The sequence below is a fragment of the Neomonachus schauinslandi genome, chromosome 2, assembly GCF_002201575.2.
Source record: "Neomonachus schauinslandi chromosome 2, ASM220157v2, whole genome shotgun sequence".
In the NCBI taxonomy this organism is placed as follows: Eukaryota; Metazoa; Chordata; class Mammalia; order Carnivora; family Phocidae; genus Neomonachus; species Neomonachus schauinslandi.
In genome coordinates, this window is record NC_058404.1 from 56,157,273 (window position 1) to 56,174,996 (window position 17,724).

The 17,724-nt window shown below is 32.7% G+C and overlaps 1 protein-coding gene across 1 annotated transcript in view; it reads right to left on the bottom strand.

Moving 5' to 3' along the window:
* GALNTL6 (polypeptide N-acetylgalactosaminyltransferase like 6) overlaps positions 1–17,724 on the bottom strand; it is a 1,195,338-nt gene that overhangs the window by 658,555 nt on the left and 519,059 nt on the right. The window contains exon 5 of the mRNA XM_021698835.1: positions 7,240–7,406. Within this exon, the coding sequence (XP_021554510.1) occupies positions 7,240–7,406 (167 nt within the window). The remainder of the gene's footprint in view (positions 1–7,239; positions 7,407–17,724) is intronic.

A 17,724-nucleotide genomic window follows, 5' to 3' on the forward strand; every position in this document is an offset into this window, starting at 1 on the left:
ACCCCCCAACTGACTGACTACACTATAGGGTCATTTTAAAAGACATCTCACAATAGAGCTAGGGTATACTATGGTATGGTATGGCCATGGTTTTAATTTGTTTATCCCATTCATTTACGTACACAAAATATTTTTTAATGGCAAAGGAAAAGAAAACAATAACAAAATTTTCAGCTGTGAAATTTGTTCTAATATTATATAATCTAACATACAGTGCAACCAGACAATGAAACTTAGGTTGTACCTCTTCATTCTATTATGTGTTTTTCAAAATACTTACTTTTGTGTTCAAAATCAGCTAAAAGAGTTTCTTCCCGATGACTACATTCTCTCAAAATATATTCTCACATTCTACAGTAGAACACTGTAAAATAGTTTTTGTTAAAACTAAATACATAAAGTATCTATTTGAATGGAAGTTTCCACAAGCATACCTTTGTAAATTAAATATAAATCCTGCTGAAACTGAAATTAATTTAATCAAATTTTAGGTATATCATTACTTTCTTTAGAGGACAGAAGAATAGAGTCCCCATGAGAATCTTTTGCAGTGTTCCGAACCTACCAGGGCCAGTGTTATAAAGGCTATTTCATACAACAGTTCATTAAGAATAATATATGCCTTTAGAGTATCTCAAGATCCTTTATTTTAGTCTACAAAATAAGCACCTACTTAAAATAGGCTTCTATTAGAATAAATAAAGGATTCTAGTAGTAATCAAGAGGACTGTAACATTCCTGAAAACTGGAGAGATTATTCACATTTGTTATACAGAAGAAAAAGGACACAACAAAATGCTACTTTAAACATAAAGGCAAAGGTAAGGCTCAACAAGAATACGTAACTCTCGTTAGCTTTGTCAGATAAACCGTTTACATAGACATGTACATCATGTGAGATTAGATTTTTAATTTAAAAGTAGAGAGATAGAAATCCCAAAAGCGCTTTGCCTTCTGAGATAGATTCTATCAAAGCATATTCTGCCACTGATGGGTAACACTCATATTTTATGAATACAAAAAGATTTTTTTATGAGTTAATTTTGTATTTTGTAACTTTAAAAACTTACTCTTGTAGGTTATAAGCTCATTTTCCTCTGACCTTGAGAACACATTACTGTTTTACATTCATATTTATGACCCTAGGATATGGTGCCACTCTGTGTTTTGATTCCCTTTCAACAACAAATGCTAAACTAATTGGTAAAACAGAACTCTTTTATTAAAACTATACATTTCGGCATGAAGCAACATGATATTTAAATTTATCAGCAGAAATCAGAATAGCTTTCTTTCAATTCATGAGCAGGTGATGCTGAATTTCTAAATAGAAAAAATATACTGTTGTATTTTACATTTTCTTAGTTCCTGCTACTACTTATTAGTACTTAATATTGTATTTTGCTTTTAAAGTACAATTATCCTTACAATTTAAAATATGAATATCAAATCTAAACAATTCCACAGTTCATCACAGTGACTCGCTCTCAATAAATCTGAGACATAAAAATTGCATGTCTCATAGTCTAGTGGAGTATCTGATGGAATACCGGCACTAAAACATTTTTGTTGACTGTCACCTCAGAATCTTTATATGCACTTTAGTGTTAGTATTTTATCACATAAAATAGAAATGCACTATCATTCTTTATCTATTTTACTACCTTTTCACACTGATGATATCTTCCAACTTCGAATAGCTGTAAAACGTGTGCTAACTGATTTGTCTGCTTAGGGAAACTTTCCTTAATGTCCACTTAGAGACTACTTGAGTAAAATAGAACCAAATTCAAGACTCATCATTACCATTTGTGAAGTGATTTAAAATATTCCCACCACTTGAAAGATGCATAAACACTTTCAACCATGTAAGGAATTGGATATTTTTATGGTAATGTGGATCTTTAAAGAAATTGCTTTGCTATTGGTTGATTATATGTATTTTTCTATATGAATATTTCTATATATATTTTATAGATATACAGATACATATTTCTTTTCCACTTCCTGAAGTTAGCATGGGAATTATTGAATGATTCCAAAGCAAAATAGATCTACAAAATGTTAGGAAAAGGAGAAAAATTGGGAAGAGAGGGAATAATGGTAATAACCTGAAATTAAACATAAAATGCTATAAAATGAGTTCATCAGAAGGCAGAGCAAATATCTACAAATTTGTGAAAATGCCAAAATCTATCAAAGGAATGTAATGATAAATGTAAAATTAATATCTAAAATAATGTAGGGATAATGCTATAGGACTTCCATCACAACCTTTTCTTTTTTTTTTTTTAAAGATTTTATTTATTTATTTGAGAGAGAGTGAGAGAGAGCATGAGAGGGGAGAGGGTCAGAGGGAGAAGCAGACGCCCCACTGAGTGGGGAGCCCGATGTGGGACTCGATCCTGGGACTCCAGGATCATGACCTGAGCTGAAGGCAGTGGCTTAACCAACTGAGCCACCCAGGTGCCCCATCACAACCTTTTCTTAAGGATTTATAAATCCAATATCAATTGCACACTAAACAGTAAAAACAAATAGAAAAATTTGTTTATAATAATATACACAAAAACCAGGAAGTTTTAAAAATTATGCTATTTATGCATTCATACTACTCATATTACTTCAACCCCAATTTTGAAATACATGAAAGTTATTCTGAAGCTTTGATTTTCATAAAAAGTACACAAGGATCATGTTGACATAAAGATTCTGATATATCTGGATGGGACCTGAGATTCTGCACTTCTAATAAGCTTCAGCGTGGTGCTGATGCTTCTGGTCCGTGGACCATACACTGAGAAACAAGGATTTAAGCTATCCGCAGAGAAGTACACTGGATTTCTTCAAAGTTGTTGGCTTTGCTAGGTTGGGAGGATAGTTCTAGTCTCTGATTTTCCCTCTAACTTGTACATGGAGCATAACAGGTCTTTTTGAAACTGAAATACTCAACTCCTACCCTTCCTGACCAGGAGGTTTGGAACAAGCAGGGGCAAGAGAGAGTGTGTGTGCACCTGTTTGGAGTGTGCGTGCACCTGTTTTGCATCTGTTTGCAACAGTTGTACCTTCATACTTGCATTAAGGGAAGGGTGTCAGCAACTCTCCTGTGACTATCCTAATGTGAACTTGCATTCATCTAAGCACACAAAGTTTAGAGAATTGTCAGGTTCAAATATGCCCTCTCTCTGAGGTTAAGCCCCAGCTTATTTCACACATTTCAACATTTTCCATGTGGATGCTGTTAAGGTTGCCTGGAATTTGGAGATAAGCCCAGGATTAGTCCTGCTTTAAAGTCATCATGAAGCCTTGTTATAGGCCTCAAGTTAAGTTGTTAAATGTATTTCTGAGAACTTACTGGAAAAAAAAATAATAATCACATTCACTAACTGGTAAGCTTCAGGTAGCAAAAACATAGTGCTGTTGTTGAAAACTTACCTGCAGGCCTGTACCTTCATGTTTCTGTAGACAGAGGGCTTCTGATAGGAGGCTAAAGCAACATTCTGTTTACCAAGCTTGCTTTAGGAAGAATATCTAAACTGAGAACTGCTGGAGAGGACATGCACTGGTTTGGGTTTTGTTTTGTTTTGTTTTGTTTTTTCTTTATAGCGGGGTCAACACTATTCAAGCAGATTTTTAAAAATCATCTTGTAATACTCAAAATTATTCCATAGTTATAAAATACTTTACTATTTTTTTCTCTATTGCTATGAAAACAACTACTACAGAATTTGCCAATTACTAGAGGGCTTACATTTTTTGGAACTCTGAATTCCAAGTGATATCGAACTGGCGCTATTAAAATAGCTAATATGTTGGTTCTTCTTTTTTTATTTCTTTTTTTTTCTTTGCATATGTAGCTATTCTATTGACCTAGAAGACATAAAATATAAGGCAGTAATATTTGATTAAGTCTTGTCAAAATTTTATTGCAGAATAACCAGAAAAGCTCTAATGCAAAGGTGTTTAGATGCATATTGACCAGACTTGAAAGTGGAATATATTTCTGAAAATAAAGTGTAACATTTCAGAAATAATTTCCTAAAGGAAGCTAAAAAATACAAACAAACAAACAAAAAGAATCCTATCTTCCTATACTTTAAATTTTGACTGGCCTACTTAGTGTGATTTTTAAAGAATTGGTGAAAAAGACCCTACATGTTGCAGGCTTACAATTTCTGAGTTGTCAAAAAATGTATAAATATACTTTAAAATATAATAATTTTTCACAGCATGTGTAGAGATAATATCAGAATGAAAGGAGCAAAAAAATCTTCTCTGTCTTAGAATCTCTGTAAACGAGATGTTCTAAGATATCTTCCTTCTTTTATAATGGAGAAAATAAACTTGAAAGGAATTTTGATAAACATTCATGTAAGGCCCCTCATGTAATATAGGGAGGTAACATGCTCTTTTTATTCTCCTTTTGATGAACCTCTAGAATGTAATTTTTCTCCCACATCTGTAATAAGTTACTTGCTGTTTGGTAAAATTTGATTTTTTTTTAAATGTTAAAGAAGTCTTAATTTTTCTAACATGCTATGAATTACCACAATTTGTCTTCTCATGCCCTCTGACTTCTGTTGGTTCTGGAGATGATAGATAGGTAGATAGATGATAGATGATAGATAGATAGATGATAGATAGATGATAGATAGATAGATATAGATAGACAGATAATAGAGATTCTTGTGGCCTAGATTTGATTAAATTAAGAGGATCACCACAAAGAAGTATGGAGACTATTTATATTATAGTAGTAGGGAAATATTTGATGAGTAGAAATCAATAGTTGAGAGCAATTACTCTCCTTTGCAGTGCACCATTCGCTCAACCATCCAAGGTAGGTTTCCATCCTGACCTCTCTATGAGGAGTTACTTAGATAACTAAGGACTTATCTCCATTTTGATAAAAAAAAATTTGAGACACAGAATTCATTAACCTGATGTCATATAGTTAATAGTTGGTGTTAGAATTCTAACTTGTATTCATCATGTTAATGTTCTGTATTTCCCATAATTCAGGAAGCAGGACTGATGTTTGTTAAGTCCACCTATTGCCTCATATTCTGTCACATGAGATTTTTAAAATCTCAAACAAAAATCTGGAAGAACAATCTTTCCTATTCCATGCAACTTTAGAATTATGACATATTCTAAAAGATTACAAAAGTATTGTTATCACTTATTTCTTTCAAAGTTTATTTTTACACATATCAACAGGTTAACATAATGAAAAGCAATATTCAAATTTTTTTAACCTTTTGAAAGTTTAATGTCCATAAAGTAATACTTCCAACTTGATAGTTCATAGGAAGAGCAATCTCTAAATTAAAGACTTACTAGAACTTTAAAAATCTTTGTTATCCTTAAAAATGTCCAATAGAAAAGTCAAAATCACCATTACTATCCCAAATAATCCTTTTTCTGTTGTCTTACTTCTTTTACACTAATCACATTGACAGTCTTCTGTCATTTACTTCCCAGTTAACATTATATGCAGAAAGATAGTCCATCAAAGTTGCTACTGTACAAAAGATGACAGTGATGTGAAGTCAAGACAAATGTAGATGCCACTACTTTCTCCCTCTTTAAAGATGTTCAAGTGAAAAATGCGTCTGAGAAATATTCAGCAAAAAAGGCTCTATAAACCACAATTTTCTGCTACCAAGTGTTTCCTACTATATTATCCCCAGGTCAAAATTCTGCTGTAATGAACAGTTTACTAAGACAAAGTTAATTATGTAGAAAATGCTCCACAGGTACACTATCTTATTTCTCTTAGTACCAGTCAACCACAAAAGACCCATTTTTTTGGTGATCACAGATCTTTATGCCCCCTTTTCATTCTTCTATTTAAAAGGAAACTTTAAAGTTTTAGCTTTAATGCATTAAAATGCTTATTTTTAGCCTGAGGTATAATGACTACCTTGAAATATTAGCCTCGATTAGAATAAAAAAGACATCAATGTGTTATTTAAATAAATTTTTAAGTAATAAATTTCAGTTTTAGATACTGCCTTGCACTATTGAGTAGTATTGAGTACATATCTACCTAAGCAAGGCACGGCAAAAACTGCTTTGAAATCAACCTAAATTACCAAGTTGGTAGTTTATTACTTGAATAGAATGATGTTAGACAACCTCATTTTTGTCATATAAACTTCAAAACATGATATTAGGTAAACCATGAATAAGTATTTGAAGTATATCATTAAAGACTGGAACTCTGTTAAAGAAACCGTAAGATTAACACACTTTTTTACAGAATCTTTGGAGACTATGAAGAAGCTGACATTTTTGTTGCAAATGAAATTTCCAAAACTTCAACTAACCCATTTGATTTCAAGATGCATAAGGATAATATGCAATTAAATTCTTTTACTGCCGTTCTTTTTTACAGATACACAGTACAGTTAAGCAGTGCTCCTCCATGCAATGAAATATAAGGTAGAACACTGTATTCCCAAGTAGATGAACATCAGTAGAAAAGGTTTCCTCCTATCCACTCACAGCTGCCAAAAAAAAAAGAAACTTTACCTTCCCCACAGTATTAACAATTCTCACATTCAGACCAAAGATGATGAATGAAGTCCTAATCTCAGGAAACTGTCTATAATTTTATTCTCCTGTCTTTTATAAACCATAGCATGTTCCTCAGAATGGTAGAAATATTAAAACTTATGTCACATCATCAAATTTTCTGATACATACTGAACTTTTTGGTTATTGTTCAGATATGATAAAATAGCTAGAATTGCTAAGTAAAAATACTTGTGTTACTTACAATTTCTAGTATTTATAAAGTAACACAAGCACAGCCCAGAAAATGTATCATACTTGTAAGTAATAGAGCAGATGCCTTTCAGAAACAGGAACAGATTTTATAAATCTACTGGAATATTTCCCCATTCATATGTACTTACAACAACATATTTTGCAGTGTTTGTCCTGACGCTGAAACTGGAATTTGAGGCATTTCGCCAACACCTGTCTAATTTACAACAGAAATGTAATGCAAATTTCTTATAGTTTCCCAAACAACACCAATACCTTCTCATCCAGTTTCTTTTGCATTTGGCCAACATTTTATGAAATCACAGCCTAGTCAAAACTTCGTAATTACCTTTCAGATAAAATCAGAAAGAAACATCACAATAATCTTCTGGCTTTTTTTTTAAGCCTGTAATGATTATGTAGGTAATAACAGAACCAGATAAAATACTATTAACTGTATCTTACCTCTATCACTGAAGTCATCTACCAGAATGATTTCTGCTATCAGACTCTCTGGGGTTCGGTTAATTATACTGTGGATGGTACGCAGGAGTGAAGTCCAACCTTCATTATGAAATGGGATAATGATGCTGGTGTTTGGAAGCCTTTCAAGGTACATCTTGTGCTTACAACTAGAGATGATAGAAGAAGAAAAAAGCAATGTCAAAAGCGAAACTCTGCTATTTACTCACTGTTATCAAACATCTGTGAAAACTAGACTTTGTCTAATACTTTTCCAACCAGAGCTTGTACATCATAATAATTACTCAGTTCATTCACGGAATTCACTAATGATCCCTTTCACATGTGCTCTTAATGAAATAATTATTTATCCTTTTTTGTATCAGGGACTCAGACACTAGGTACGAAGTGCACTGAAACATGTTCTTGTTGATGTAAACTTTTCCTAATGTCACCTAATAGCGAGAAGAACAAATTTTATGAGTCAAAACTGTTTCCACTTAGTACACCGTTAAGGTTTAGATGGGTTTCCTGGGAAGTTCTGGAAATCCAACTTCTTTAATAATTATGCTTAGTTAATCAGTTTGGGTTGTGGTGTGTTTCAATGGCTGGGCAACATTTAAGCTCTACAGGGAAAAACACAGTTTTACAATGAAATAAATGAAGAGTTAATCTTAAATAAGCATATACTGATACAACCACATAATGAGATTACATTAAGATCCAAACCCAGACATTATCACATTTCTAGTGGAAATTATAACCAGAAATCCCACGTTGCTTTAGTCATCATGAAAAAAATCTGAGATGCCAAAAAGAACGTAGACTTTAACTTTTGGCATTGTTAAAAACAATTTACTATGTGTAATTGTTAGTTTTGCATATTTATGATCTATTTAATTAGTTTCTAAGCCACACAGAGGCAGGAACCTGGTCTCAAATCTCATTTACTTCCTAGTTCAGGAAGTTGACCAAGCTTTATTGAGGGTGATGAATTCACTTAAGTTTGTGGTATCTTTGAGTTACTTTAAAACTAAAATAGAGTAAAATTTCAATCAATTATCAAATTCAGTGATTTTCCTGATATGGATAACTTGAAAACAAAAAACAGAGTGGAAATCTAGAAATAGTTTCAATTTAAATGCAGAAACATCTAATGCTTTAGCTTTGGCCAGGATACTGGCTACTATTTAGTCTAGACAAGGAAACAAACCATAGCATGACTTGAAGTATGCATAGATTCTACCAAGATGTATAGAAATGCACCAGAATATTCAAAACATTACTTAAAATATTTTTTCCCAATCAGTCATTTCAACACTTTATTTTACTATGATCTTAACAGGATATATTAAACATTGCTGTGGATCTACAACAAAAGTTGCCTTACAGCTTGGGAAAACATGACAATGCAATTAAAGCCAACAAAACTAACCATCCTAGAAAATAAAATTAAATATTTTAGATAAATAATTTGAATACACAAATATAAACATTTCCTTTTTTCTTCTGTCCATTTATTTCAATTATTTAATCTCAGAATTTATTATTTGTAACAATATCTATAAAACAAGTAGATTTTAATGTTTTTAAATATGATGAAAAGAGTTGGAAAAACACCAAAGTCATACCATGAAATGGGCATTAAGTGCTAGAAAAAAATCTGAGATTCATTTTAGGATAACACAGAATGGTTAAAAATATATAATAGCATATGAAACAGATCTGTGAGTGATTTCCAAGGAAGTATTGTGAGATGGATGCTTTCACATATAATGCACAAGTCCGGAAAAGAGTGCTAAAGTAATTCAACACACCTGATTATAATTATGTAGGGCCATCCATTCTTCTCAACAAAGACAAAGGCCCAGATAACTGTGCTTCACTATATCACTATTCAGGATAATTGCACCTACTTGTGCAAACCATCATACCTAACAACGCAAATGGGAATGGAATTGATATTCCCAGAAAGGCAAATTATTTTTCAAACATTAAGATGAGGCATTGTACATATCACTTGCTTATTAATTAAATAAGAATTGCATTCAGAGCAATACCCTATAAGCAATCAATAGTGATGTTTAACAGCTCTCTACTAATCTATTCAGAAAATAGGCAGACAAAAAGACGCAAGACTGGTCCTATGCAAAAAAGGCTTTCCTTCATAAAAATGTTTTCAATAATTTCTATCTCTGTGAGCTCAAACTTTTACCACACATAAGATGTGAAAAGATCTCTTCTATTCATTCATTCACTTAAGTTACAATGATCTACTGAGGTTTGATATAAGCCAGGATCCAAAATGGAGAAGAAACAATCAGCAAAACCTAATCCCTGACTTCAGGACATTTACAATATAATAGCAGATACAAAATAGAGAGTTACAGTTTTAAACTTAAATTTGGAAAGTGCTGCAGAAATTCAGGTGAGAGCGAAAGGTGGCCTGTAAAGACAGGTTCAACATATATTTAGGAATACAAATGACATGACTTGGTAACTATCTAGGAGAAGTAGTTTAAGGAGGACTCCCATGTTTTGGACATAGGCGATTGATCTTATGAAATACAGACTTACATTAGAGCAGAGTGTGTGAGGAGCACATCTCAGGGGTGCAAAGCTTGAGGGTGAAGATGAGTTGAATTCTGATCACATTAAGGTTGAAATGTCAAATATCCTGTTGAACACAGCAATTATATCTATGGTATACACATCTATTTGTCTATGTGTGTATGCATTTCTGTATGTATGTGCATGTATATGTTTTTGGCTCAAGAAAACCTCCGTTTTACTGGAGGAACAGGCTTGTGAGTGATAGGATGTAGCAGATGGTACCAGTGGACCACCAAGTGTTATTTAGCATTCACCAGCCCAGTACATGCCAAGAGGATCCTTTATAAATACCTGCAGATCGCCAACCGAGTGCTTTCTCTCATCTCTGAACAAAGGCAGATTAGAAGTTCTGGGGGAAATTAATGCCCCCCTGAGCATGTATCAACCAACAAAGAGTGGAAGTTGGAGAATAAACAGTCCTATGGTGAGAAAACTCTTAGGTGTTTTCTATATTGTGGACCAGAGTTTGCCAGCAAGACTGAGCCTCAGTTGCCCACAGAGATAAGCATCTTGACAGTGTATCTTTTAAGGGCTTTTTCCCCTTCCCTGTCTTACTTCCTCATCCAGCCACCCCAGGTACTTTCTGTGATTCCTCTTCAAAATTACTACAATCAAAATTTGTCTCAAGGTCTGTTTCTCAGGGAACCTGTTCTTAGACATAGGCATATAAATTATGCTGTACTTGTCAAAAACAGTCTCTTCAATATAAAGTGATGGTCAAAATTCTTTAAGAAATATTACTTTTGCTGCATTATGAAACTTGCAATTTGTTACACCTGGAGATATTTTTAAAATAAGTTTTTTTAAAAATATTTTCATACAAGCCATTTTTGTACAATCCATATTTTCATATAAGCCATACAAGCCATTAAGTTAAGTAAGATGTTTTATTTCTTTCAACTTCTTAATTTCTGATGCTCTGCTCAGAGCCTTCTCCATGCCTATGAAATACAGCTATCAGGACTTGACACAGTGTACATATAAAAATAGCCTTATCCTAATCAGCAGACTATTAGTAGTAAAGTTACCTTCTTTACATGAATGTGTGTAATTTATTTTTTTCAATTAGACCAAGATGGAAACCTCTCTAATATCTTGTGCTGATAATCATTTCTCAAATATTGAAAAATCATACTTTATGCATCACACTATCTAGGTTCACGTGACGGCTTTGCCACTTACACCTGTGTGACAATGGGCAGGTTATTTAACTTCCGTAAGACCCGTTAGCTCATGTGGGGCCATGCAGGGGCAAAAATAAATAAATAAATAAATTTTAAGTTAAATAATTAAATTAAAAAATAAACAACCTTCACAATGTGTTCATGAGAATTAAGTTACATAATCCATGCAAAAAACTTAGTACAGTAGCATATCTGATCATAACCAGAGTTTGATAAATACCACCATTATTGTTATTGCTGTTACTGCTTTTTAATTGTTATTATTTTACCTGTCAAGTCCTCTATGGAAGGAGGGAGGAAATTAGGAGAGACAGGGACTGCACGAGGGAAAGTAAGAGATATTTAGGATACGAAGATGAATAAATTATAGTTTCTTCCCTTAAGGATTCACAGACCAGTAGGCAGATATATAAAATGATTTGACTCAAATGAGACAAGTGACATAATAGATGCCACGCACAGCAATCAGAGCCCCACAGAAATATGACTAACTTTGTCTGAAAGAATTAGGGAAGTCTTTATAGATGAGTCTCTCTGTTAAGAACAGATCATGGAAGGTCTTCAAAGTGATTCCAGGGAATGTGGACGTTAGCCTGAAGTCAACGTGAAATATTTCACATGTTGTTAGTGAGGAAGAAGACAGGATCATGTTTATATATTCCTCTTGCAGCAGGACAGACAATTGGAGACAGCAGAGGTGAGACAGAAAGATTGGAGATTGTAACAGTTTTGGCAAAAGATAATGAGGATGCCGATCTGATGTTTTACTCTAAGGAAAACCAGCCTTTTTGTGACAGGGCTTAATCTGATTGAATTATATTTAGTCCTTCTAGTACTTAACTGGCTCCAGAGAATTCACTACCAGCCTCAGCCACTGGATTCTAGGAGTTGGGCTCCAGATGACTGCTTCTCAGCATTACTAGAAATACTGAAGCATATCCAGAGCTTTATTAAGAATCTGCAACCTGTGTATTTTAGGCTTAATCTCAAGTTACGTGGAGAATGGAGGTATGTTAAATATGAAGGCAATATGGTAATATGGAACTGTGTTGAAGAAATAAGTAAAATAAAGTCAAACACAATTTATATGTTTATGGTGACAGATAGATACCAAATTTACAAACAGTAAATAGGGACCAATTAAAACATTTGTTGCATTAAGCTCATAGGAATATGAATGAAAATGCCTGTCATTATTGCATTTCATATGGCTGTTATTTTAAAATAAGCATTTGCATAAAATTAACTTCCAGTTTAAGAATGGCTTAGAGATGAGCCATTAAGTTAAGTAAGAGATGTTATATAACATCTTTTTGTTAAGTAATAATTTACCTAAATGGATGGCAAAAACACCCTTCAAATTTTAAATGCACCAGAGACCAAAAAAAAAAAAAAAAAGTTTAAATTCTTTAAAAAGTAACTTGAGAGAAATGACAAATCATGAAGGTATTTTAAAAAGCTAACAAAAAAAATTCTATAAATATTTTGCTAAACCATTCCTATTAGTGAAAATAAGTGGAAAATTTATCATACTCTTCAGTGTTTTCTCAGAGCAAAATACACAAATATTTTCTGATATTCTTTATTGGTATTTGCTAAACCGAGAATTTTAAAAATTATTTTTAGTTTACAGCATTGTTTATTTTAAATATAATGTCATTCCTTTCATACTTATATTAATTTGTCTTATAATTTCATTGGTTTCACAAAAAAAGCTATTATTTCAACAATAGCAATAGGCCAAACAATAAATTTTAATTCAGATATATAAAATAAGTACCAGACTTATTAGTGATATATATATATATATTTTTTTTTAAAGAGTTATTTTATTATTTATGCAACTCATGTCAACATTTTTACTGTGGGCATTTAACTAAACTTGCATTTGAGGTTCTTAAGACCTTCACATTCTCCTCAGCATCACCTAAACATTCAGATGTGGAGAGCAAAAGCTAAAGAAAAAAAAATAAATTTCCTTACCACTTACAGCATTGACAAGTCCTTGAGACAAGCAGAGTGACCTTCCTCTAGGAACTTAACTATTGAGATGTTGATACTTTCTTTGTTAATGGCAAAAGCAATCTTAGCTTAACGTTAGCCCAACCTCCAGGATCCTGTAAGTCTCCTTTAACATATAAAAATTCTTTTGGAAATTTCTTGTATCTCTACCCATCTTTCCCCCCGCCCCCCCAAGATACATGTTAGCAATCATCCTCTAAGCACACGGCCTCCTGGTATACATCTGAAGCGTCTCATGACTAAGGTTTTACTAGACAGTAGTAAATGACCTTTCCTAACAACAACTAGCCCCTCAAAGTCCAGGAAACCTTGCTTCCAAATTCCTTAGAGACTTCCACTACCCCTAACCCTCTCCCTACTTGAAAGTACATAATCAGCCACTCCTCAGGACCCCAGTGTAGCTCTTTCTGCCCAGGGGGTCCTGTCCTGGTGCTTTAACAGAACCATCTTTTGCACCAAAAATGCTTCAAGAATTATTTCTTGGCTGTTTGCTCTAGAACCCCAACATTTTCACATAGCATTCCCTCCTACTGCCTAAAGCTAAATATTTAGTTTTGGATACACTATCAAAACACACATTTTAAAAATTCAAACTCTTGAATTGCAAAATTTGAATAAAATGTTTCAGTGAACGTTTTTGCATATTTCAATCCATAGGTCATTCTATTGGTTTATCTAATGTATGGCTTTATTTTTTGTTTTATTGTTTGTTTTTCTATCTGCTCATATTAAATATATCAGTCAGAATGTTATGTTGTGGTCATAAACAACCCCAAATGCCAATGGCTCAAAACAATGAATATTCTTTCTTGCCGCTTTATTTGCTCACCACTGTTTGGCAGGAAGGTGTCTGCTCACTGCAGTCAGTGCAAAAAGCCAACATTTTTACCATTGTTAATCACTCTGCCAGAGGTAAATGAGAACACTGATGGGTCTCAAGCTGGTAAATAAATGGTCTGTCTCTAAAATGACATACTGTTTTCTCCTTACAACTCCTTGGTCAGAATTAGTCACACAGCACAAGGGCCCAGAAAGTGCAATCCTATATGGTCCAGAAGGAAAATAATCAGAAATATTTGTCAAATAACACTAATGAACACAGCTATTTTAGTCTTCTGTCTTCTTTCAATTAAAAAAAAAAAAAAAAGGAAAAATAGAAACTCCATGCTAAGACTACATTTAGATTAGATTTAGCTAAGTCTCTTTAATTTCTTCAGAGACAAAAAATGTTATAATATTTAAGGTCCCACATCTATAGGAACATAGCTGCAACCACATTTTAGAGCTGCAACCACATTTCAGAAATCATCAAGTTTAGTTCTTTATTTAATTGGGAATTGAGACCCTTAGAGATTTAGAAAGTTAAACATAAATTATTTTACAGTCAAGTTGGGAAAACAATGTATTGGGTGAAGAAATGGTACAATGATGAGGCACTATTCCTGACCTAAAAAGTGTACAATTTTTTGAGAAGTATTTATAACTCATACAGCTAGATAACACAAAACAAAGAATTAACCCAATATTCTTCACTTCTGCTTACATAATCTTCTAGAAATGTGATTGTCATTCTATTTTTGGCCTTTAAAACATCTCTGTTGGGGCACCTGGGTGTCTCGGTAGTTAAGCCTACGTCTGCCTACGGCTCAGGTCATGATCTCAGGGTCCTGGGATCGAGCCCCGCATCGGGCTCCCTGGTCCGCAGAGAGCCTGCTTCTCCCTCTCCCTCTGCCTGCTGTTCTGCCTATCTGTGCTCTCTATGTCTCTGTCAAATAAACAAATAAAATCTTAAAAAAAACCCCTCTATGTTAATCCAATCAATTAAAACTATGTAAATACTGTAATATTTTTAAATGGGGTAGGCAATTACTTAATTACCTCAAATATTTTTGTGAAATGTGTAATCTATTCCCCATAAATATTTTTGGAAATAAACCATTTAATAATGTATATGAATAAATGTCTATAACAAAAAAATCATAATAAATTATCATTTATAATTTATCAAAGGGCTTGGACCACTGGACCCTGGACTATTTGGATCACTAACATTACACTATTAGGGGAATAAAGTAAGTAGGCATAGCTAAATTGTTAAAATCAGTGATAAAGGGACAATATTAAAAGCTGCCAGAAAAAAAGATATAGAAGTCCGGAGGAACATAGACCAGAATGGTAGCAGACTTCTTGTTAAAAATAATCCAAGCTAGTGAGGAAGTGGGACAACATCTTTTAAGTACAGAAAAAAAAATTAAAGAGAAAAAGTTTTCCTTAGTCAATGAAACATATTTCAAAAACAAAGGCAAAATGAAAACATTTTCAGAGATACAAATATTGAATGAACTCATACATCAGAAAACCTGCACAAAAATTAATGTTACATGAAGTCCTTTAGAAAAAATTATACAAATGGAAATTTGTAGCTAGACAAAAAAAGAAAAAGTCACAGAAAAGGTAATTATGTGGGTTAACAATGAAATGACTATTTTATTTTCAAAATCTAAAAAGATAATTGATTCATGTACAGCAAAAATGATAGCAATGCATTTTGAGATTTATAATAGAAATTGAAGCAAAATGTATAGCAACAGTAGGATGAAGGCCTGAAGGCGAGAAATGGATGCATGACTTTCTAAGGTTATTACACTATAAATCAAGACATATAATATTACTTAAAGGTAGACCATAATAAGTTAGTATTATTTTCCGTCAACCCTAAAGCAACCACTAAGATAACATAGTATGGAGTTATATCTACTATGCCCCCCCAAAAGATTAAATGGAATAATTAAATATGTAGTTAACCTGAAAGAAGCTACAGACAGAAGAAAGGGAGAATAAGATTAAATAGTAAAAATAGAAAAGCAATAGTAAAATGGTATGGTTGAGCCAACCGTATCGAAAATCACATTGAATATAAGTGGTCTAAACATGCACATAAAAGGGAGAGACTTTCAGAGTGCTGCCTGCTTCCTCCAACAAACTCATTTTTAATATAAAGATGCAATAAGTTTAAAAGAAAATGTACAGAAGATAGAGTATGATAACACTAAAAAAAAGAAAGCTAAAATGGCTTTATAATTAGTCAACAAAATAGATTTCAAAGCAAAAAAATGTTACCAGGATACAAAAGTCATTACATGATAGAGATCAATTCTCCCAGAGGACATAACAACACAAAATGTATGCACCTAATAACAGAGTATACAAATATATGAAGCAGAACTTAATAGAACTTCAAGGAAATAGAAATAATTCCACAATTACAGTAAAAACTTACTCTTTAGATTTGTTTTGCTCCTCTTTTTCTGGTTTCTTAAGGTAAAATCATAAATTATTGATCCGAGGACTTTTTTTTTTTTCCTCTTTACAAGCACTGAATGTTAGAGGAGTAGAATGATTTCAGTCTAAGAATGGTTTTAGATATTCAAAAAAATTTTAATATTTATTTTTATTTGTGTTCATTTCAAAATATTTTCAAATTTCCCTTGAAACTTCCTTTGGACACACTGATTACTTAAAAATATGTTTTGAATTTACAAATTTTGGTGATGGCCTTATCTTTCTGTTGTTAATTTTTAATTAAATTACATTATGGCCAGAGACTATATTTTGTAAGATTTCAGTATTTAAAATTTGTGGTATTTGTGTTTTATGACCCAGGATAGAGTCTATCATGATGAATGTTTTATGCATACTTGAGAAGATATGTACTCTGCTGTTGTTGGGTGTTTTCTGTTTTTTTCTTAATATTTCATCTTTTCTTCATTCTTTGGGTTGTTTATACATTTTTTAGTATTCCGTTTCAATGTATCCATTGTGATTTTGATGATATCTTTGCATAATATTTTAGTATTTACTTTAGGGATTACAAAATACATATTTTTCCAGTGTATTTGTAATACTTTTAATACTTTACCACTTTACTCTTAATATAGAAATCTTATTACTATTACTTATTACTTCTTACTATGTAGGGCCCTTTATACTCTCTCTTCTATGCTGCAGTTGTCTTACATATCTATGAGTGTTGTAAATCACATCAGAAAATATATTTTTGCTTTCTACTCTCACACATGTTTTCAGGAACACAAGAACTCAGTATTGTTTTAGTGCTATTTTGAATTCTCATGTCCTTTCCTCCACCTCTTGCTATTTTCTTTAGCATTGTCAGTCAGTGGAGCCACACAACTGTCTAGGTTTCAGAGTCGAGTTCAATGGGATGAGAATCCCATGTACTTATTCCCACTGACCTAGAACCAGAATACTGTCAGCGGGCTTTAATTACAAATGTAAAATATCCAGATTTTCTGCTTCACTAAGTTGGATTTTTGAGAAAATTTTACATTTTGTCTAAATATCAAATTTTTGGCATGATGATATTTATAATGTTCCTTCATTAGTATTTAAATGTCTAATGGAAATTTGATGATTTCCAGTCTTTTATAACTGATAATGGTAATTGGTGGTTTCTCTCTTTTGTTTTTCTTTAGAAATACTTGCTGAGGATTTAGAAATTTTATTGATCCATTCAAAGTACTCAATTTTGAATTCATATTTTTTTCTTTTTTTGACAGTCATTGACTTGGTAATTCCTTTTTATACTTACTTTACCCAGATACTTAATATGAATTTTTTTCTTGCTTATTTTAAACATTTAAAGTTACAC